The sequence below is a fragment of the Mesoplodon bidens genome (assembly GCF_964165515.1).
Source record: "Mesoplodon bidens genome assembly, chromosome: 2".
Classification (NCBI taxonomy): Eukaryota; Metazoa; Chordata; class Mammalia; order Artiodactyla; family Ziphiidae; genus Mesoplodon; species Mesoplodon bidens.
This window is the reverse complement of record NC_138177.1, coordinates 85,099,443-85,124,575: the sequence shown is the minus strand read 5'-3', so window position 1 is coordinate 85,124,575 and position 25,133 is coordinate 85,099,443. Positions and strand designations below refer to the sequence as shown.

The 25,133-nt window shown below is 38.6% G+C and overlaps 1 protein-coding gene and 1 pseudogene across 3 annotated transcripts in view; one reads left to right on the top strand and one right to left on the bottom strand.

The window, feature by feature from the left end:
* The window catches only part of TRIM33 (tripartite motif containing 33), a 154,634-nt gene that overhangs the window by 64,597 nt on the left and 64,904 nt on the right, over positions 1 to 25,133 (bottom strand). For both annotated transcript variants that reach the window (XM_081225550.1, XM_081225551.1), the window contains exons 2-4: positions 10,612 to 10,730; positions 10,049 to 10,193; positions 9,753 to 9,885 (exon numbers count right to left, since the gene is read on the bottom strand). In XM_081225550.1, coding sequence (XP_081081676.1) covers positions 9,753 to 9,885; positions 10,049 to 10,193; positions 10,612 to 10,730 — 397 coding nt within the window. The remainder of the gene's footprint in view (positions 1 to 9,752; positions 9,886 to 10,048; positions 10,194 to 10,611; positions 10,731 to 25,133) is intronic.
* LOC308612821 (small ribosomal subunit protein eS27-like) lies at positions 23,753 to 24,430 on the top strand (annotated as a pseudogene). The gene has a single exon. The product of its transcript is annotated as a small ribosomal subunit protein eS27-like (transcript).

Sequence of the window (25,133 nt, the reverse complement as noted above, 5' to 3'; positions counted from 1 at the left end):
AAGGAAGGAAAAAGGAGCAAGATGGATGACACCAGCAACATCTGTCCCTTTTGTCAGGAAGGTAAAAACTTTCTGAAAATCACCCTCTAAACAGAATTCTGTTTCTATTTTGGGGGCATAAACTGTGGATCAGAGGTACCCTAACACCAGGAATGCTGAGAAAGGAAATACTTAGATTTTACAGTCTCTATATTTGAAGCCAGACAATGAGAGAGAGAAGTTGAGAATTCTCAACTATGCCACAATGGATGGCATATCATAGTGGCTCTCATCAAATGTCAGATGATCCTTCCATCCATTCATATCCTTTTATATTTAAATATACTTTAATATTTTAGTATTTACTTATTTACTTATTTATTTGGCTGCAATGGGTCTTAGATGTGGCACACGGGATCTTCGTTTCGACATGCAAACTCTTAGTTGAGGCATGTGGGATCTAGTTTCCTGATCAGGGATCAAACCCAGGCCCCCTGCACTGGGAATGGGGAGTCTTAGCCACTGGATGACCAAGAAAGTCCCTAAATATACTTTAAAACTGCTCAGAGTCATGTGTGAGAGAGAGAGAGCAGAACTTATGAACTGATGGGCTTCACTGTAAGGCAATCTTTTTCATCAGAAATGAACCCCAAATGGCAACATTAGGAGGCCTCTTCTAATTATTCACTTTCTCCAGAGAGTGACAAAGCCTCTAATTCCAGAAAGCAGAGTAGGGAAGAATAGTGAAATGGAAAAGTTCACTACTGGCAATCTGGAAGCAAGTCGAGGTAAGTGAACGTCTCACAGTTTAGTGTGCAGATTGATCCTTTAATCTCCCCAATTTCAGCCAAGTACCTTATCCCCACCCTCAATCTAGACCTAATATCCCCACGTCCAGGGCCTCTGATTTTACTTATCCAGAGAATAAGCCCAACTTTTGTGATACCTATCACCTCTAGATCCTGAGCCACCATAGGTTTCTGGGAAATAAATCAAGTAGCTTCCTTTATATCTCATTTGCATGCCCTTGGGTTGTAGTTGGCAACTCTACTAGGTAAATTATCAGATCCAACAAATATTCAATCCATTTCCCTGGTTTTGAAAAATTAACTGAAACCTACATTGGTGTCTCTTCTCTCATTCTTGTCCTTTATAAGTCTATACATTTTTTATTCATGTACTGTGAAGAGAATTACTAGAAGGAGGAGGGATAATGCCATGGTTTAGCTAGAAACCATGAAGTGCTTTGAGGTACAAAATTTCATAAAGTTCTATAGATGTTTTCCTTTTTGAAAACAACTTACGAGGCCATAAAGAAAACCAAAGATCTCAATAAAGTGTTTTTTTAAAAAACAAAAAAAATAGGGAATTCCCTGGTGGTCCAGTAGTTAGGACTCAGGGCTTTCACTGCTGAGGGTCCAGGTTCAACCCCTGGTTGGGGAATTCCCACAAGCCCCCCAGCATGGCCACAAATAAATGAAATGTAACAGACTATTATTGAGCCCTTACTGTGTTAAGCACTTTACAGGTACAATTCTCAACTCAATCCTCATAGCCATCTTATAAGGAAGGTACTACATTTTCTCCATTTGATGATATATACTCACACACACACACCAAAGTTCATTATCTGTATCACTATACTATGCAATAATCACCTTTAAAAGGGTGGGTGGGTGGCAGGGGACCCAAAATTCTTAAATAGAGTAGGTAAGTCAATAATGATTCTGGAATGAGGCTAAATTTTAATCAAAGAAAAATTCACAGGTTTCCCTGGTGGCTCAGTGGTTAAGAATCCTCCTGCCAATGCAGGGGACACAGGTTTGAACCCTGGTCCGGGAAGATCCCACATACCACGGAGCAACTAAGCCCGTGTGCCACAACTACTGAGCCCACGTGCCACAACTACTGAAGCCTGTGCGCCTAGAGCCTGTGCTCTGCCACGAGAAGCCACTGCAATAAGAAGCCCAGGCACTGCAACGAAGAGTAGCCCCCACTCGCCACAACTAGAGAAAGCCCGCGTGCAGCAATGAGACCCAATGCAACAATAGATAGATAGATAAATAAATAAATGAAAAATTCACATCTTTTTGATACAGTCAAGATTCAACATAAGAACCTAAAAGAAATACAACGAAAGCTAAGCAAAGAATAAAAATAAAAGAGAACTGTGAGAGTTAGAATATTTTAAAAAAGAATAAACAATTTCAAAAACTGGATCACTAAAATGACCAATAGGGACTTCCCTAGGTCCAGTGGTTAAGAATTCACCTTTCAATGTAGGGGGTGCAGGTTCGATCCCTGGTCAGGGAGCTAAGATCCCACATGCCTCGCAGCCAAAAAACCAAAATATAAAACAGAGCAATATTGTAACAAATTCAGTAATGACTTTTAAAATCGTCCACAACAAAAAAATCTTAAAAAAATAAAATAAAATGACCAATAAAGAGGCTCAAATCTATGGCTAGGCTAATAAAGAATAAGGAAATAAACTCAGCTATTCAACATTATAAACAAGAAAGAGATAGAAACACAGACTTTTGTAAAATCTTTATGGTCTACTTCTAAGCAAGTATGTTTTAATTTATTTTTTATTTATTTTTAAACTTTTCTTAATGGCTTTTTTTTAAAAATTATTTATTTATTTAATTTATTTATTTTTGGCTGCGTTGGGTCTTCATTGCTGTATGTGGGCTTTCTCTAGTTGCAGTGAGCAGGGGCTACTGTTTGTTGTGGTGCATGGGCTTCTCATTGTGGTGGCTTCTCTTGTTGTGGAGCACAGGCTCTAGGCGCGTGGGCTTCAGTAGTTGTGGCTCGCGGGCTCAGTAGTTGTGGCTCGCGGGCCCTAGAGCGCAGGCTCAGTAGTTGTGGCGCACGGGCTTAGTTGCTCTGCAGCACGTGGGATCTTCCCAGACCAGGGCTCGAACCCGTGTCCCCTGCAATGGCAGGTGGATTCTTAACCACTGCACCATCAGGGAAGCCCAAAAGTATGTTTTTAAAACCTCTACTAACTGGTGGGATTTTCTAAGAAAATATATATTATCATAATTGTGTGAGTGACTCAAGAAGAGGTGGGAAACTCGACCTGATCAATAAGCATGTGAGAAGCTAAGCCCCTTAAAGAACTAGCCCTAAAAGGCCTGAAGTCCAGACAGGGAAACGGGGTGGGTAAGATGGAACGAAAGTGTTAGGGAAGACAAGGCACAGAAGTAAACTGGCTTTTAGAAGTAGTTCTCCTGACAGTGTTCTGTAAGTTAAGAAATAGCATTTGTGGGCTTCCCTGGTGGCGTAGTGGTTGAGAGTCCGCCTGCCGATGCAGGGGACACAGGTTCGTGCCTCGGTCCGGGAAGATCCCACATGCTGCGCTCCGCAACGGGAGAGGCCACAACAGTGAGAGGCCCTCATACCGCCAAAAAAAAGGAATAGCATTTGTAAAGGCAGAGAAGTTTAAGACAGGGGGTTACCTACTGTAAGAGTGCAAATAGGAGATAACAGATTGTGTACTAAAGAATTTAACCTTGCCCCAAGAGAAGTCTGGCCTTTGCCCTCAGCAGCTGGGAGGGGTCTCTAAGCCCTTGAACTGTACTGTCTGACAAAAGTATCTTTGTTTACTTGGGCCATATGCTAATGATATGATTTATGGTAGGGTGTTCAGGTCACACAGTATCAGCTCAGCCTCAGGAGGGGCTGGAAACCAGTCAATCATGTGGCCAGTGAACTACATCTACGTGACAGAGTTCCAAAAAAAATTCTGGACACCAAGGCTCATGCAAGCCTCCTTGGTTGGCAATATTCTCTTCATGCTGTCACATATCATTGCTAGGAGGAGTTAACTACATTAAGAATTCCACTGAGGGGGCTTCCCTGGTGGTCCAGTGGGTGGGACTCCCCCCTCCCAGCACTGGAGTCCCATGTTCGATCCGTGGTCAGGGAACTAGACCTTGCACGCATGCCACAGCTAAGGGTTGGCATGCCACAACTGAAGATCCCATGCGCCGCAGCTGGGACTCAGCACAGCCAAAATAAATGGATGAATAAATAAATATTAAACAAAAAAAAAGAATTCCACTGAGAAGACACAATTGGAAGTTCCACATTTAGAACTCTCCTAGACTACTCTGCTCCATGTCTTTCCCTTGGATGATTTTAATCTGTATCCTTTCACTGTAATAAATGTTAACTGTCAGTATACATCTTTCAGTGAGTTCTAAGAAATTACTGAATCTGAGGGTAGTCTTAAGAAATCCTGAACTTGCAACTGATGTCAGAAGTGAGAATGAATAAGATAAATTAAAAAAAAAAGCACAAATGGTTTTGGGGATCCCCAAATTCTGCAGTTGGTGTCAGAAGTGAGGGAGGACCTGTGAATTGTTCCCTAACTTCATAGTTGGCCTCAAAAGTGAGATTCACTAGAACCATCCTGACTCATTGAAACTTTTGGTTGGGAAGAGGAAGGAAAAGATGACAAGGGTTTTGAACCTTTGATTCCTGGATGACTATCTAGTCACTCATGGTATGGAACTACAGCTGCAGGTATTAGAGGTAAAAGTTACCAACACAAAGAACTTAGAAACTGTTGCTCCAACTCCCTGGATAAACAAGGAAATGCAAACTAGTAAGAAACAAGGTAATTAAACAATTCCTTGGTTATTGTTATCTGTAGCAGCTAAAATGAAGAGTGTATTGGGACAGATCCTGACACTGGGCAAAGTTTAGATTTCAGCCAGTCTGAGCTACAGCCACTAGCCTCAGAGCCATTCCAAAGGGAAAAATTAATGCTGGGAAAATAGACAGCACCTCTATGACTTCCAGTCACAAAGTAGTCCGGGTTGAGGAAAGACAAAATCAAGAAACTAATGAAACCAGAGTTTACAATGCTAAGGAATTATCTCATTTTGTGGATTGACATTGTATGCTTCCTGAAAAAAACCTTTACTAAAATATTGTAAGAGTGACTGATTACTTAGAGGCAGTATTGTTGATTTTGAATGCTGCAGAATAGAACAGCAATGTTTGAGCTGATGCAGGACCCACAGCTCACTATGGAACCACAGATGGCTATACATAATCTAGACACACAGCAGGTGATTCCTGAGGGGACAGCTAGCTTGGTGGACTGGATAAAAGCCCCTGTGAGGTTTTTTTTACTCTCAGACAGGTGATTGTCCTTCTCCTATAAATGCCAAATAGAACTCCCCAGAAGAACTGGTTGATATGCTTCTTACGCAAGCCACGCCAGATTAGCATTATGCAGAGCAGGATGTTCGTCTACTGAGGATTAGCATTATGCAGAGCAGGATGTTCTTCGTCTACTGAGTATGTCTCCTACTAAGGTCAAGGTAAATAATGTGATTAAGGGGGACCCTTGTACATGGGCACCCCCATGTAATTTTACTGCTGCAAAACCTAGCAATAATCTGAGAAGCCTCATTAGATTTGTCTCAGCTTTATGGGCCTTACAGATGTTAAGAAAACTAGTGATTCATGAGAAAATAGGGAAAGACAAAGAGGAGAGTCAAGGGATTTACCCCAGCAGGATGGAAATCTTTAGGTGGCTGTTAAAAAGGGAGGGGGGGAAGGTGGTGAATAAGGCAGACAATGATGGGGTTGAAACAAAGGTCTTAAAGTAGCACTCTTGGAGGTTGGGTGGACCAATGGGAGCCACTGCTGGTCCCCAACATTAAAGGGTATTAAACAACTGTTGTATTTACCCCAGCATGAAGAAATTTTAAAAGCTGGAGGGCAAAGATGACAATGAGAAACCTGACCTTGTACTGCCTGGAGCAACGAATCCATGGATCAATCGACCTGAAAACTGAAGGAGAGGCCAGGGTCTTCTGGCTCAAACCCCAGCTGGAAAACACAAGGCAATATGCACTTGTGTGGGTAAAACAGCCAGGGGGTGGATAAGAGACATTTCCGGGACTCCCTGACATGGGAGCCCAATGTGATACGATTCTAAAACCTGCTGAAGACCTAATGGGAGCTAAGGTTAGATTGGGAGGAGAGGGATGGTTGATAGGATTAAGGTGATGAAGGTTGGAATATATGAACAGACTTTATGTGAAGTAGTTACATCTCTCCTTTATGTGACTATGTCACTGGAATGGATATTATGTCTGACTGGTACTGTAAAACAGAAGACATGCAGGTTCACCTTCAGGTGAGTCTTGATTAGACATGGTACATGGAAACCACTAAAACTGTCCAAGTCCAGGGACTCCCCTGGTGGTCTGGTGGCTAAGACTCCACGTTCCCAATGCAGGGGGCCCGGGTTCGATCCCTGGGTAAGGAACTAGATCCCACATGCCGCAACTAAGAGTTTGCATGCCGCTACTAAAGATCCCGCATGCCGCAACTTGAAGATTCCCACATGTCGCAACTTGAAGATCCCACGTGCCACGACTAAGACCTGGCACAGCAAAATACATACATACATAAATATTTTTTTAAAAAAACAAAACTGGCCAAGTCCACAGAAGTTGTAGACCTGAGACAGTATAGGATACCTAATGGATAAAATGAGATTACAACTTTAATGACAAATTAGAAGCTGGAGTGCTAGTACCAATGAATTCTTTATACAATAACCATGTGTAACCTGTGAAAAAAAGCAAATGTTTCATCAAGAGTAACAGCAGACTATTAAAGTTTGAATAAAGTAGTGCCACCATAGCATCAGCAGTCCTTGATATGGTTTCAACAATACAAAAAATATATACAGCAGACTAAAAAAGAGTGGCACTCAGTGACTGAACATGCAAATTTTTTTTTCTAACTCTGAAAAAGAGCCAACAGCAATTTTCCTTGATGTGGAAGGACCCTAATTTATGTTTACTATACTGCCACAGGGTTATTTCAATTCACCAGCTCACTGGTATGATTTGTTTAGAAGAGATTTAGACTTGATGCAGGTCCTGAGTGTAAAAATATTCTATATTAATTTCATGATAATATCAGAAACTAAAGATGAAGGTAAGACTGACTCAGATGCAATTGCGACACACATGACCACCAGAAGCTCCTGCTAAATATAGCAAAGGTCCAAGGACCTGTCCAAACTGGTGAAATTCTTAGGAATAACCTAGGCAGGAGCCACCCATGACATTCCACAGGTGAAAAAAAATAAACTGCTTCTGCCACCTATCCCTAGAACTAAACAAGAAGCCAACATTTGGTTGGTATATTTGAATTTTAAAGAACACACACTCCATATCTGGGAATATTACCAGCACCAATCAATACAACTACCCAAAAGAAGGTCATATTTGAACGGGGGCCTGAACAAAGGCAGGCCATGTCTGAACTGCAAAAAGCAGTCTTTCTCATGATGCTTTTGGGCCCCTGTGATCCACATTCGGACATGATTTTGGAAGTGTGAGCAACACGTACCTACACAGATTGAAACTTATGGCAAAAACCTCTCAGTGCCACTCAGCAGAGACCCACCAGGATTTTGGACCAGAGAAATTCTGGATACCATGGTAAAATTTATGTCATTTAAGAGAAAATTACTAGCTTGCCATTCGGCACTGAGACTGACTCTATGACTGAAGGACACAAAATAACCATGAAACCTGAAATACTCATAATGTCTTGGGTGACAGGGGAACACTCTAATGAGGAAGGCAAGGCCCAGAAGCATTCCACATAAATAGAGATGGTCTGTGCAGGAACATGCAACCAGGAGGATGCAACGAAGTATTTATTGTATTTATGAGCAGGTAGCTGGCCTCTTTTCCTCTAAATATAACTTTTGAACCACCAGAGGAGCTGCTGAATGCTATGATCACATAGGTGGTGCTCTATAAAGTCTATTAGCTAACAAAGAGCTGCTTGGTTTATGGATGGTGGTTCCAAGGTGAACAGAAAGCATCCTGTTTACAAGGCCACCACTCTAACTGAAGACGGTATAAGTAATAACAAATCATATTAATGAGGTGGACTGCATGCTGTTATCCCCTATGTTTGGGTTTTTATTGAACTCTGCAGCTGGTATTAGAAGAGAGGGTGGTCTTGTGGACTGTTTCCTAACTTTTGTACAGATGATAAAGAGAAAGAAACTGGTAAGACTTAATAATGAACACTTTAAACTTTGACTATGGGGTATCTTTGAAGAGTGTTTTTAAAGGGGGTGGGGTGAGTGGGGTTTAACTACATGTTAGCCAAATGATACTGGCAGCAATGTGGACAGAATGAATTTGACAATATAAAACTCAAAACAGGGAGACTAGTTGTAAATGTGCTATGGTAACAGGAACCTAGGCTTTTAAGTCCAATGCCATTGGTTCCACCAGTCTATCCAGGAAAATTACAGTGTGAACAAACGAAAGAAAAGGGAAGAACATTCAAGAGGTAATTAGGACTTGGATATGAGTAGTAAAGGAAAGTGGTGAAGGAAAGGGAAGAATGGATCATGGTTAAACTTTGAGAGGAGTGGCTGAAGCTATTCGTTCACAGGATAAAGGATGCCATGTTCCTATTCTTTCTGTTTCGCACCATCAATGTAAAAAGCCATAAGAAATCTAAACACTCAAAGATCTGACTGCAGCTGTGAGAAAGTAATTTAATGTCTTACTGAGATTACAAGACAAGAGTAAGATTTGGACCTCAGGTGAAGGCATTCACAAGATTAGTCAGCTCAAGCACAACATGAGCCAATTCATAGGTAAGATGAGACATTTTGTAACAAAGGATACGAAAGTTTAAAGTAGCATTTCTACACAAATGTTCTGTAGAACAGTAAGAGGTGCCTTGGAAAAGAAAAAAGAGCATTACCTCTATGAGGTCAAGTTTGAAAGGTTCCATACACTGTATTCTATATTCTGAATACCACATGGGAGGAAATGAGCATATGGACTAAAATAGATCTGGAGTCCAAATGCCTGTGTTCAAATCCTGGCTCTACCACTTATGGGGACACCTTGTACAGATTACTAAAGCTTTCTGTGAGAACTCTCGCTCACCTTTAAAACAGTCAGGATATCAGTACCAACACTGTATGGGTGGTTGGTGTGAATTAAACAAACATGCACCATTAGGAAAACTGCCTGGCACAAACTACAGATGCAATACTTGTTAGTAAAAAGAATTAATGTATCCCCTTCTTTTAGAGGATTCCAAAAAATTCCAATGGCTCTAATGAACTAAAAGGTCTAAGACATCCTAGAGTTAAACAACAAATATTTAAGTATGGTTAATCAAACTTAACATCTGACTAGAAATTTCAGTACTTTCCAGAACAGTTCAGATGTAACAGGCTGGTGATAAGTGAATACTATTGTATCCTGAGGGTAAAAGAAGGTTGAAAGACAAAGCTATGTATTAATGAATTAGTAATTATGCTACTTAGATGCTTATAAATCCCTAGTTTTTCTACAAACTGTAGATCCAATATGAAAGCAGTATATTTATGCTTTGATGTTAAAATGGGTATCACTTAGCAACAGCCCAGAGCCTAAATCCCACAGAACACTTGAAAAAAAGTGTATTTGAACCAGAGGCATTGCATACAAAGAAATAATATAACTCCATTCTTGCAACCCAAATCCACGTACTGATACATTTTCAACAAATATCCATAAAACAATTAAATATGAATATGGAAACCATTAAATAATTTATCAAAAATATATCTTGCTCTAAGACATAAAACACAAAACTGATAATTTTAAAAAGCTAACAAAATTATAGAATAAATACTTGCTTTAGGAAAAATAATTTGACAAGAACTTTTTATAATATTTCTTGATAAGCAATTATGACTTCTGTACCTATGTTCTTTGTGTTCCAATAGCTGACAGTCTCTACATGTCAGCCTATCACATGTTTCACAGAAAAGTTTCAACTGTTCTTGTTTGTGTACAGGGCAGAAAACAGGGCGCTGACCAGATGCTCCAACAGACTCTGCAGTAAAATAAAACACATATTTTTAAACTAAACAAGATTTTTGTCTAACTTTCTAAATTCTTACTGATATTGGTATCAAAAGCTTATAAAGATAAGTAAAAATGCTATAGAGGAAAAAGAGGAAGATTAATAGTAATCATTAAAACTGCTTCTATCTTACCTGAGACATCTTCTTTCTTCCTGATCAAGTGATCTTTAGTGAATTTTACTCTTTGATGTGCTTCAATACATGTCTTACATAGCCACTCTCCACATTCTACACAAAAGCCAACTGCACTTGCATTGTCTTCACAACTAGTACATACCTAAAGGAGGAAATAAATACTAAGCTACATTAAATTTACAAAATATAGATCCACAAAACAAAAAGGTGAAAACTTTCTAACTTGCTGTTAAATATACTAATTCACTGTACCCGGAATAAAATTGTTTTGTTATCCATTTCTCTTCAACAAAATCCTTTCCCTTCCAGATCAAACATTCAGGTAGGTAAAAAAAAGTCTCAGAACACAAAGTCTATACAAGATTTGAATCTTTAAGTAATGACTTTTAATCTAATTTAACCAGGTCTGAGGGTGTAGAATAAAGGTACCCTTCATTTTCAATTTGAAAGATGAAACTAAGGCATAACTACCCTAAATTATGTAACAATTCAAGCATGTTTTCTTATAATTCATATTTTCATATCAAGATAGGAATATAAAGAAAAATTGAGAAGCATACCTGTTCTGATTTCTCATCAGAACTGCTAGGAGCTTCAGATGTATCTTTCACAAAATAATTATCCACAAGGTCTATCTGTCTGCATTCTTGGCGGCATACTGGGCACCGTATTACACCAACTACAACACAAAACAACAACATTAAGAAATATTCTTCAGAAAAAATAAGGAAATTGTTCATGATGCCTACATGGGAACTACTCATTCATATATCATAAACAAGAACAAAGAAATGAGCATTAAGAGCTGAGTAAAGTAAGTTATTCCACTAAGTTATTACACTGGGGAAAATGATACCTTATTTAGGAAGAGAAAATAAGCATTAATATGCAAAAAAACTTTAAGGTGCTTCGCTATTACACTATGTGGTTGTAATAACGGCCCCCAAAGATATCTAGGTCCTAATGCTTGGAAAACCTGTGTCACTTTATACAGCAAAGGAGATTTTGCGAGTGTGATTAAATTAAGGATCTTGAAATGGGTATGCTGTCCTGGATTATCTGATAGGCCATAAATGTCATCACAAGTGATCTAACAAGATGGAGGCAGAAGAAGATTAGACTACAGAAGAGGAGAAGGCAGTTGACAATGAAAGCAGAGATTAGAGTAATGTGCTTTGGAAACAGAGACACAGCCAAGGAATGCAGGTGGCTACTATAAGCTGGAAAAAAAGAAAAAGAAAAAGAAAATGGATTCTCTCCTCAGAGCCTTCAGAAGGAACAAGACCTGCCGACACTGACTCTAACACAGTAAAACTGATTTCAAACTTCAGCCTTGAAGAACAGTAAGAAAATAAAATGTATGTTGTTTTAAGACACAAGTTTATGGCAATTGTTACAGCAGAAATAGAAATACACAATCTATCATCTTATAAATTCTGACTTTGTTCAGAACTACTTGAATTCATGCTAATGTGGGAAGAAAGATTATCTGTGATGTAACCTGCTAGTGTTCTAGCATCTATCAGAACAAATAAACCTGCCGAGGTTAACATATGGAAGTTAAATTTAACTGTAAAATAGCATCACAGTCAACACAACAAACTGACTACTATATGTCAGCCATAAACTTGAGAACAGCATATGACTCAATCCTTGCTTTTAAGAAAGGGTTCAAGACTAGGATATAATTTTTACAGTCTATACTATGCACAACTATAGGACGCACCATACAAAGACAAGGCTATAAACAGTCCAAAGAGCTGTGCATACAGGAGGTACAAGCTCAGTGGTAGTGAGACTTAGGTGGTGGGTAGAAGGAACTATATACTCTACTTACCACTGTGTGTGTGTGTGTGTGTGTGTGCGTGTGTTTGTGTGGGCATTCACATTTGTGTATGTAATCCACTCCATTTTCTTTGAAACTTCTAAAATTAAAATATGGGAGAATTCCTGTATGTGCAATGATAAAATTTTTGAAAATTTTAGGAAATCAAAAATTCTCCATGCTCCACCTTGATTTATGCTTGAGTTATGTGCTATATTTCCTTTGAAATCTTTGGTTATCAGTAGTTTTACTAAAATTTTAAAGAATCCACTTTCATCTGCTTTCTGCATTTCTTAATATAGGTTCGTAAGACACAGCTTGTTGACAGCATAGTTTCCTAAATGCTGCAGGTTTGCAGCCATTACCACTTCAAAGAGGTTTGAATGAAGGAAATTTTTTTCCTTGTTGAAACAGTTCCTGTTTCTATAGAAACTTCATTTCTAGATTAACCTGTGATGGATGTGCTACCATAATTCAAGTATATAGTTCTTTTTTTTTTTTTTTTTTATCTATCAACTACTCATTGTCATCCACTAGTAAAGACATTAAAGATGCAGCAAGCATCCAGAGGGCAGACAGCAGAAGCAAGAAAAACTACAATCCTGCAGCCTGTGGAACAAAAACCAAATTTACAGAAAGACAAGATGAAAAGACAGAGGGCTATGTACCAGATGAAGGAATAAGATAAAACACCAGAAAAACAACTAAATGGAGATAGGCAGCCTTCCAGAAAAAGAATTCAGAATAATGATAGTGAAGATGATCCAGGACCTCAGAAAAAGAATGGAGACAAAGATCAAGAAGATGCAAGAAGGGCTTCCCTGGGGGCACAGTGGTTGAGAGTCCGCCTGCCGATGCAGGGGACACGGGTTCGTGCCCCGGTCTGGGAAGATCCCACATGCTGCAGAGCGGCTGGGCCTGTGAGCCATGGCCGCTGAGCCTGCGCGTCTGGAGCCTGTGCTCCGCAATGGGAGAGGCCACAACAGTGAGAGGCCGGCATACCACCAAAAAAAAAGAAGATGCAAGAAATGCTTAACAAAGACCTAGAAGAATTAAAGAACACGTAGAAGAACTAAAGAACAAAAAACAGAGATGAACGATAACTAAAATGAAAAAAACACTAGAAGGAATCAATAGCAGAATAAATGAGGCAGAAGAACGGATAAGTGACCTGATAGACAGAATGGTAGAATTCACTGCTGAGGAACAGAATAAAGAAAAAAGAATGAAAAGAAATGAAGACAGCCTAAGAGACCTTGGGGACAACATTAAATGCAACAACATTTGCATTATAGGGGTCCCAGAAGGAGAAGAGAGAGAGAAAGGACCCAAGAAAATATTTCAGGAGATTATAGTCGAAAACTTACCTAAAATGGGAAAGGAAATAGCCACCCAAGTCCAGGAAACACAGAGAGTCCCAGGCAGGATAAACCCAAGGAGAAACATGCCAAGACACACAGTAATCAAATTGATAAAAATTAAAGTCAAAGAAAAATTATTGAAAGCAACAAGGGAAAAATGACAAATAGCATACAAGGGAACTCCCATGAGGTTAATAGCTGATTTCTCAGCAGAAACTCTACAAGCCAAAATGGAGTGGCATGACATACTTAAAGTGATGAAAGGGAAGAACCTACAACCAAGATTACTCTATCTGGCAAGGGTCTCATTTAGATTCGATGGAGTAATCAAAAGCTTTACAGACAAGCAAAAGCTAAGAGAATTCAGCACCACCAAACCAACTCTACAACAAATGCTAAAGGAACTTCTCTAAGTGGGAAACACAAGAGTGGAAAAGGACCTACAAAGACAAACCCATAACAATTAAGAAAATGGTAAAAGGAACATACATATCGATAACTACCTTAAACGTGAATGGATTAAATGCTCCAACCAAAAGACACAGGCTTGCTGAATGGACACAAAAACAAGATCCATATATAAGCTGTCTACAAGATACCCACTTCAGACCCAGGGACACATTCAGACCGAAAGTGAGGAGACGGAAAAAGATATTCTATGCAAATGGAAATCAAACGAAAGCTGAAGTAGCAATACTCATATCAGATAAAATAGACTTTAAAATAAAGAATGTTACAAGAGACAAGGAAGGACAATACATAATGATCAAGGGATCAATCCAAGAAGAAGATATAACAATTATAAATATATACGCTCCCAACATAGGAGCACCTCAATACATAAGGCAACTGCTAACAGCTATAAAAGAGGAAATCGACAGTAACACAATAATAATGGGAGACTTTAACACCTCACTTACACCAACAGACAGATCATCCAAAATGAAAATAAATAAGGAAACAGAAACTTTAAGTGACCCAATAGACCAGATAGATTTAATTGATATTTATAGGACGTTCTATCCAAAAACAGATTACACTTTGTTCTCAAGTGCGCACGGAACATTCTCCAGGATAGATCACATCTTGGGTCACAAATCAAGCCTCAGTAAATTTAAGAAAATTGAAATCATATCAAGCATCTTTGCTGACCACAACACTATGAGATGAGAAATCAATTACAGGGGAAAAAAAACCGTAAAAAACACAAACATATAGAGTATAAACAATACGTTACTAAATAACCAAGAGATGACTGAAGAAATCAAAGAGGAAATCAAAAAATACCTAGAGACAAATGACAAGGAAAACACGACGATCCAAAACCTATGGGATGCAGCAAGAGCACTTCTAAGAGGGAAGTTTATAGCTATACAAGCCTACCTCAAGAAACAAGAAATACCTCAAATAAACAATCTAGCCTTACATCTAAAGGAACTAGAGAAAGAAGAACAAACAAAACCCACAGTTAGCAGAAGGAAAGAAATCATAAAGATCACAGCAGAAATAAATGAAATAGAAACAAAGAAACCAGTAGCAAAGATCAATAAAAGTAAAAGCTGGTTCTTTGAGAAGACAAACAAAATTGATAAACCATTAGCCAGACTCATCTAGAAAAAGAGGGAGAGGACTCAAATAAAATCAATAAAATCAGAAATGAACAAGGAGAAGTTACAGCAGACACCACAGAAATACAAAGCATCCTAAGAGACTACTACAAGCCACTCTATGCCAGTAAAATGGACAACCTGGAAGAAATGGACAAATTCTTAGAAAGGTATAACCTTCCAAGACTGAACCAGGAAGAAATAGAAACTATGAACAGACCAATCACAAGTAATGAAATTGAAACTGTGATTAAAAATCTTCCAACAAACAAAAGTCCAGACCAGATGGCTTCACAGGTGAATTCTATCAAACATTTAGAGAAGAGCTAACACCCATCCTTCTCAAACTCTTCCAAAAAATTGCAGAGGTAGGAACACTCCCAAACTCATTCTATGAGGCCACCATCATCCTGATACCAAAACCAGACAAAGATAATACAAAAAGAGAAAATTACAAACCATATCACTGATGAATACAGATGCAAAAATCCTCAACAAAATACTAGCAAAGAGAATCCAACAACACATTAGAAGGATCATACATCATGATCAAGTGAGATTTATCCAAGGGATGCAAGGTTTCTTCAATATACTCAAATCAATGTGATACACCATATTAACAAATTGGAGAATAAAAACCATATGATCATCTCAATAGATGCACAAAAAGCTTTCGACAAAATTCAACACCCATTTATGATAAAAACCCTCCAGAAAATAGGCAGAGAGGGAACTTACCTCAACATAATAAAGGCCATATATGACAAACACAGCCAACATCATTCTCAATGGTGAAAAACTGAAACCATTTCTTCTAAGATCAGGAACAAGACAAGGTTGCCCACTCTTGCCACTATTATTCAACATAACTTTGGAAGTTTTAGCCATGGCAATCAGAGAAGAAAAAGAAATAAAAGGAATCCAAATCGGAAAAGAAGAAGTAAAATTGTCACTCTCTCCAGATGACATAATACTATACATAGAGAATCCTAAAGATGCCACCAGAAAACTACTAGAGCTAATCAATGAATGTGGTAAAGTTGCAGTATACAAAATGAATGCACAGAAATCTCTTGCATTGCTATCACTAATGATGAAAAATCTGAAAGCAAAATTAAGGAAACACTCCCATTTACCACTGCAACAAAAAGAATAAAATACCTAGGCATAAACCTACCTAGGGAGACAAAAGACCTGTATGCAGAAAACTATAAGACACTGATGAAAGAAATTAAAGATCATACCAACAGATGGAGAGATATGCCATGTTCTTGGATTGGAAGAATCAATATTGTGAAAATGACCATACTACCCAAAGCAATCTACAGATTCAATGCAATCCCTATTAAGTTACCAATGGCACTTTTTACAGAACTAGAACAAAACATCTTAAAATTTGTATGGAGACACAAAAGACCCCGAATAGCCAAAGCAGTCTTGAGGAAAAATAAACGGAGCTGGAGGAATCAGACTCCCTGACTTCAGACTATACTACAAAGCTACAGTAATCAAGACAATATGGTACTGGCACAAAAACAGAAATATGTATCAATGGAACAGGATAGAAAGCCCACAGATAAACCCACGCACCTATGGTCAACTAATCTATGACAAAGGAGGCAAGGATACACAAGAAAAGACAGCCTCTTCAATAAGTGGTGCTGGGAAAACTGGAAAGCTACATGTAAAAGAATGAAATTAGAGCACTCCCTAACACCATACACAAAAACAAATTCAAAATGGATTAGAGACCTAAATGTAAGACTGGACACTATAAAACTCTTAGAGGACAACATAGGAAGAACACTCTTTGACATAAATCAAAACAAGATCTTTTTGATCCACCTCCTAGAGAAATGGAAATAAAAACAAAAATAAACAAATGGGACCTAATGAAACTTAAAAGCTTTTGCAAAACAAAAGAAATTAAAAGAAGACGAAAAGACAACCCTCAGAATGGGAGAAAACATTTGCAAACGAATCAGTGGACAAAGGATTAGTCTCCCAAATATATAAACAGCTCATGCAGGTCAATATTAAAAAAACAAACAACCCAATCAAAAAATGGGCAGAAGACCTCAACAGACATCTCTCCAAAGAAGATAGATAGATGGCCAAGAAGCACATGAAAAGCTGCTCAACATCACTAATTAGAGAAATGCAAATCAAAACTACAATGAGGTATCACCTCACACCAGTTAGAATGGGCATCATCAGAAAATCTAAAAACAACAAATGCTGGATAGGGTGTGGAGAAAAGGGAATCCTCTTGCACTGTTGGTGGGAATGTAAATTGATACAGCCACTATGGAGAACAGTATGGAGGTTCCTTAAAAAACTAAAAATAGAATTACCATATGACCCAGCAATCCCACCATTGGGCATATACCCAGAGAAAACCATAATTCAAAAAGACACATGCACCCCAATATTCACTGCAGCACTATTTACAATAGCCAGGTCATGGAAGCAACCTAAATGCCTATCGACAGACAAATGGATAAAGAAAATGTGGTACATATATACAGTACAATATTACTCAGCCATAAAAAGGAACGAAATTTGGTCATTTGTAGAGATGTGGGTGGATCTAGAGGTCATACAGAATGAACTTAACTCAGAAAGAGAAAAACAAATATCGTATATTAAAGCATATATGTGGAACCTAGAAAAAATGGTACAGATGAACCAGTTTGCAGGGCAGAAATAGAGACACAGATGTAGAGAACAAATGTATGGACACCAAGGGGGAAAGTGGCGGGGTGGGGGTGGGGGGGGATGAATTGGGCGATTGGGATTGACATGTATACACTAACATGTATAAAATGGATAACTAATAAGAACCTGCTGTATAAGAAAATAAAATTCAAAATTCAAGAAAAAAGATGCAGCAAGCTTATTTTCTAAATGAAACAGGCATTCATATTTATTATTGCACTTTTGGTTATGCAAACACTTCGATGATATAAACGTTTTTGTCCCCCATAAATCTGGTCAGAAATCACTTTTGATTTTGTTGATTAAGTTAAACAATCTACAGTAGGATAGAGTACTAGGTACAAGTGGTACAAACTAAGATAAAAGACTACAATAAAAATGCTAGATCTTAAAATAGAAACTGGTTTATGCACTAAACATTTTGTGCTCTGGTCTAATACTAACATGTCAGGACTTCCCTGGTGGTCCAGTGGTTAAGACTCTGGCCTCCACTGCAGGGGGAATAGGTTTGATCCTGGTTGGGGAACTGAGATCAGTTCCCTGCATGCCGTGCTGCATGGCCAAAAATTTAAAAAATAAAAATAAAAATCCTGTCATTAAAAAAACAAACAAACATGATGTCTGTGTAAAATGACAAAAAGAACCAGTGTTGAATCACGTTATATTTCTTGTCATTCTGCATTATCCCAGATTGCTAAATGTGTTCTTTCCAAGAAGTTTGATTGAATTACTGTATACATTTCCTGTCCTATGTGACAGTTCTGTCACTGTTAGAGATTTCAGTAATTAAAGTGGGAAACAGAAGCTTAGGTTATTTTCCTTATCAAAACTATGTTCCCTGGAGCCACATTGTTATGATGGTTTTCATGCTCCTATATACTGGATGTCTTAAGGTGAGTGCAGTTCAGGGGATCCTTTCTAATTACAGGAAGGTACTTCTTTCCTTCAACACTGTGATCTGACCTGTGACAAATCTGTACTATACACTATGTAAATGGCTAAGAAGTCAATTGCAAACCAACTGAATGTACAAAATCTTAGTGCAGGTGCTGAAATCTCTTCAGAATAGTCATCATGATGTCAAAGTTTCGAAATCTGCAAGCATCAAGTGTCAATCAAAACTAAAGATGAAACACTAGTGCATACTGAATTCTCATCCTTTAGGTGTACTTCCTTTTTAGATTTTTTGGTTCTCAGCAATTTTTACCATACTGTTTCATTTAAATTTCCCATATACTAACTTCGTTTGTGTGACTGAAATAAAACTGCAGTATATTAAAAAAAAAGGGTTCAAGACTAGTATATGATTTTTATAGTTTATACCACGCACAACTATAAGAAGCAGCATACAAAGACAAGGATATAAACAGTCCAAGAGTTGTACATATAGGAGGTATAGCTCAGTCGTAGAGCATCTGACTGCAAACAGTTGTACATATACAAACTACAGTAATTTATATGGTAGTTGTAATGGAAAATGAAAACAAAATGTCATGCTAAAAGCAGGAATATCAGTCCCTCAGCAGACATACATACATTGGTAAAACAAACTCAAATTTACCATTACATATGAAAACAAAATATTGTTTTTATAATACGAAATGCATACAAAGATCCTGCTCAAAGGAAATGCATAAAAACAATTTTTCGAATCAAAGGAAAAAACAGTATGGTCAGGAGAAAGGGGGAAATGAATATAGATATTTTTACATCTAAGATGGCATGAATCAAAAACTATCGTAGAGTGACTTCCCTGGTGGGCCAGTGGTTAAGAATCTGCCTTCCAATGCAGGGGAAGCAGGTTCAATCCCTAGTTGGGAAACTAAGATCCCACGTGCCATGGGGCAACTAAGCCCATGTGCCTCAACTACCAAGCCTGCACACCACAACTATAGAGCCCGTGCACCACAACTAGAGAGAAGTCTGCACACCACAATGAAAGATCCTGCATGCCACAGCTAAGACCCAATGCAGCCAATAAATAAATGAATGAATGAATGAATAAATAAATAAATATTTTTTAAAAATCCTGGAAACCTACAGCATAACTACAGAGGAGATGAGGATAAGTAATTTAGGAGCAAAAATACACGAGCAACTAACTTCTTACAGTGAATAAGGTAAGTTTTTACTGAAGAGGTGACATTTATACATGGTCTTGAAGAATCAACATGCATTCACTAACGTGCAAGAAAAAGTATGCTTGGTTGGCCTGGGTTCATTAAACCCCACACATTCCTAAGGAAGGCCTTCAACACTAACCCTTGATGGGCATATGGGAGATGGCCTTTGAACTCTTGGAATATTATGCCTGATGAAAGCGTTTCTGTTTGCCTCAGGCCTTGGGCCATCTGTATTCAGTTTGACCTGTGGGGTTGGCTGAAGTCCAAGTAGGTGTTATCAGTTCTGTGGATGCTGCATCCCTATATGACTGAGTCTTCAATAAAAACCCCAGACAAGGGCTTCCCTGGTGGCGTAGTGGTTAAGAATCCAATGGCCAATGCAGGGGACACGGGTTTGACCCCTGGTCTGGCACAATCTCACATGCCAGGGAGCAACTAAGCCCGTGTGCCACAACTACTGAGCCTGAGCGCCTAGAGCCTGTGCTCCGTAACAAGAGAAGCCACCGCAATGAAAAGCCTGCACACCGCAACGAAGAATAGTCACCACTCACCACAACTAGAGAAAAGCCCACGCGCAGCAACGAAGACCCAACCAATGCAGCCAAAAATCAAATAAATAAGTAAATTTATTTAAAAAAAACCCAGACACAGAGGTTCATGTGAGCTTCCCTGGTTGGCAATACTCCTCCTGCATATTGTCATACATTGTAACTGGGAGAATTAAGAATCTCCCTGTGCAACTCCACTGAAAGGAGACACCTGGATGCTTGCATCTGCTTTCTCCTGGATTTTACACCATGCACTTCTTCTCTTTGCTAATTTTAATCTGTATCCTTTCACTGCAATAAAATCAACCATGAGTATAAGAGCTTTTCTTAATTCTGTGAGTCCTTCCAGCAAATCACTGAACCTGAGGATGGTCTTGGGGACCCCCAACAAAACAAGGAAAGGAAGAAACAGCATGCAAACCAAGAAGAGAAGGTGCGAAGTTCACAAATGGAAAAAAAGAATAGGAGTCTATAGATAGAAAACTATATGTATATATAATTATATATATGTAAAATATTGAGAAGGTTCTTAAGAAATTTGTAACATCTTTTTTTTTTTTGCATTACGCAGGCCTCTCACTGTTGTGGCCTCTCCCGTTGCGGAGCACAGGCTCCGGATGCGCAGGCTCAGCGGCCATGGCTCACGGGCCCAGCCGCTCCGCGGCATGTGGGATCCTCCCAGACCGGGGCACGAATCCGTGTCCCCTGTATCGGCAGGTGGACTCTCAACCACTGAGCCACCAGGGAAGCCCTGTAACATCTTAATGAAGGAATATCTCTGAAGGAATATCTCTGAAGAGACATTCTGTTCTGAGCAAGAAACATTCAATATATAAAAGTATCCATTATACTTTTATGTATGATTTGATGCAAGTCATACCAGGTTTTGTTTTTTGAACTCAATAAGCTGATTCTTAGATTCTTACCATTTCTACTTCTACCTGGCAAGCTGACATCACAGTTTATGACTTTTTATCTTTTTCAAAAAATGTAGATGGCAAAAGGATACCTAAACATTGCAGAAGAAACACAACCCAAAGTACAGGAGGAATAGAGGGATACATTTGAGAAAGACTCTTATTTGCCATAAAGGTTTTCAGAGAAGCTTGGAATTCAGAAATCTAAGGCATGAAAGAACCCCCAATGAGACACAGGAAAATTTAAGTCTGCAGACCATCAGACAAACCCATTCTTATGCTGACTACTTACTTCTGTCAGATTACCCAGCAGCCAAGGTGTCTTACCACCAAAACAAAAAGACTTGAAGCTTCTTTAGGGATCTTTCTGCTATTTACTTCTATATTTATAAATAAATTTTTAAATTATATAAATGTTTGTGTTGAAAATGTGAGTCATTTTCCATTCGAGTTTATGAGTAACAATGCCCTTGTAATTAGTGATCAGATGAGCGTGCTCCTGACTCAATCACTCAGTACTAGTTGTCATGTTGAGTTTTGATTACTATGCAAAACTGAAACCCAAACTTCAAAGCCAAAGCTACCGACCAAGTTTTTTTGTTTTGTTTTTTTAAATTTTTATTTATTTATTTTCATTTTTGGCTGTGCTGGGTCTTCGTTTCTGTGCGTGGGCTTTCTCTAGTTGGGGCGAGCGGGGGCCACTCTTCATCGCGGTGCGCAGGCCTCTCACTGTTGCGGCCTCTCTTGTTGCGGAGCACAGGCTCCAGACGCGCAGGCTCAGTAGTTGTGGCACACGGGCCTAGTTGCTCTGCGGCATGTGGGACCTTCCCAGACCAGGGCACGAACCCGTGTCCCCTACATTGGCAGGCAGATTCTCAACCACTGTGCCACCAGGGAAGCCCCTACTGACCAAGTTTTATGCATAACGTCTCTAGAACTGATTTCATTACTTCAAAGTTCTGAGAGACTCATTCATACCTATTAGATTAATTTCTTTTAAGTGTCAATTTACTAAAATGTGTAATTTATTGGGGGGGGTGTTTAAAGGCTAAAATAGACAAGTCTACAAACTAGTTTATCTCCACAGTGTTGTTAACTGGAATTTAGCTTCATTAAATTGGTGGACTTCTATTCAAGATGGATCACTAAGCAGATCTAAGACCACCTGACCCCCAACTCAAACACAGAAATGGCTAACATATAACAAATTAAAGGTCTAAAAATATATAACTGAGTCTACAACCAAGAAGTCAAAATTTGAAGTGCCATAAACAAAAAGGGCACTCAAAGCCTAAGTGGTAAGGCAGTGATGTAAGTGGGCCACAGGGGTTATCGTTACCACCGTTGGGAAAAGGAAGACAAAGGTTAAAAGTTGAAACTGAACTCCCTCAATAAAGCCATAGGGCAGGCTTTAAGTACTCTAAAACCTAAAATCCTTGCCAGCCGTGGAGTCATCCACAAGAAGTCTGAACACAAACAAGCTTCCTGCATAGATACATAACCAAAGTGTGTACTACCTGCACAGTACATAGAAAGGCCAAGTCAAGAAACTAATAAGAAGCTTGTCTAGGAGTAGCTTCCAGGTTGGTGAACTTGGGGATATTCAGGAAGAGTGACATACTTAGTGAGCATGGAAGGTCCACACCTTTTCCCACATACCTTGCCCTATGCATCTCTTCCATCTGGCTGTTCCTGAGCTATATTCTTTTATAATAACTGGTAATCTATCCAATGCCGGATGACTTAGAAGTTCATGTAGTGATGCAATCTCCAGCCCTGAACCTTCGTGTCCTGGCACCAGTTCTTCTGAGATTTCAGAAACACTGAATGGAAAACTGGAAGTAAATCTATTATGAACCAGAAGGAACCCAAGGAAACCAGTCCATCATACTAGTCATCTTTCCCAAGGCTGAACTCAACGTTTCTCTTCTGTTCTCTATCCTATAAGTTCAAGTTCTTATTTAAAATCTCCTTTTAATCAACTCAGAACTCCAAACAAAATGTCCACGAAGCAGAAGTCATTATTTTTGCCTAACAGCTAGTTGTTTTCCTGGGATTCTTCTTTAGGTAAGTAAATTCACATATTCATTCAACAACAACAAAAAGAAGCTTGTCTGGACCCTTACAAACACAAAACCATCTCATTAGAACTCCTCCCAACCCAAGGCACAAGTGGAACTCCAACTGAAGATAAGCTCATAAATAAAACTACAATGCACATGAAGAAATTTCAGTACTATTACAGTCAACAAATACAATAAACCAAGAAGTAGAAACCTAATCCACAGAAGACAATCAGTCTGATAAAGACTTCAAATATGTGTAAAATTTTCACAAAGTGACAAATGGGATCTATGAAAATGGGTAGATCTGAAAAAGAATCAAGAAAATAAAATTATTGAATAAACTCACAACACGAGTTAAATAATAAGTGATAACTGTAAAACAAAATTATCAAGGTAGAAGATAGATATGAAGAAATCACATAGAATTCAACAGAGATAAGGAGAGATAGAAACCACAAAATAGAAGAAGCAAGCTAAAGAACTGAATGAGACTTTCTGGCGGTGACAACCTCCCCACAAGAACAAGCCTCTCACAAAGGATCTCCTTCATCCCTCTCCAGAAAAGAAGAAGAAACATAAGAAGAAGCACCTGGTGCAGAGCCCCAATTCCTATTTCATGGATGTGAAATGCTCAAGATGCTATAAAATCACCACTGTCTTTAGCCATGCACAAACATTTTTTTGTGTTGGCTGCTCTACTATCTTCTGCCAGCCTACAGAAGGAAAAAGCAAGGCTTACAGAAGGATGCTCCTTCAGACAGAAGCAGCACTAAAATCACCCTGAATCAAGATGAATGGGAAACCATCCCAATAAATACATTTTGGATACTAAAAAAAAAAAAAAAAAAAAAAGAAGGCGGGGGGGACTGAATAAGAAACTCTAACGTGTCAAATAGAAGTTCTAAAAGTTCATGAAGGAACTGAAGTAGAGATGCTAAAGAGATAATAGCTGGAAATTTCAGAACTAAAGAAATGAACCCTCAGATTGCAATCCAAGTCCTGAGCAGGGTAAATAAAAATAAATGTGCACACATAAACATAGCAAAAATGAAGAACTTTTTTTTTTTTTTTGGCAGTGCCATGTGGCTTGCAGGACCTCAGTTCCCTGACCAGGGACTGAACTCAGGCCACGGCAGTGAAAAGCCCAGAATCCTAACCACTAGGCCACCAGGGAACTCCCGAAAAAAACTCTTAATAACTACTAGTAATAGAAGAAAATCAGACTTACACCTGACCTCATCAGTAAAAAAAAAACTGTCAAAAGATAACAGGAATGTTTATCTTCAAAGCTGTTAGAGAAAATAACAGTCAACCAGCAATCTGTATCCTGATTAATATTATTCAAGAATATAAGCAAATCAAATTATCAGACATATAACAGTACTTATTCATTGCTGTAAGAATAAAGCATTAGACTGAACCCATATAAAACTGCCAGTATTTGACCACTTGTGACCTGCAAATATGGTAATTTTATACAGTTCAACCTGATATTTAAGAACATGGAAAAATACTTAGAAGTTACAAAAATTAATGAGCAAAGGCATCAATAAAACATATTGATATCTAAATGCATGGGCTAAAAGTAAATATTATATAAAAGAGAGATTAAAAAATTAAATTAAAATACCAAAATATAATAATCTGTTCTATTATAATTGAACTTCAGCTTTAAAAAATCATTCTAATTACAATATGAATGGAAAATTGAGATATGATTAAAATTATGTCAATTAAAATAAGGTAAAAACCTTACCTTAACAAAATAAGCAAAGGCCTTGAAATTCAATCACACAAACTGGAGAGTCAAATTTCAGAAATTCCAGGCATCTCTATTAGTTGGCACCTTTTTTTCCAGTCTGATTCACATAAATTGGCTCAGGAGACACTGGGGACACAGGAACTCTCTGCCACCCC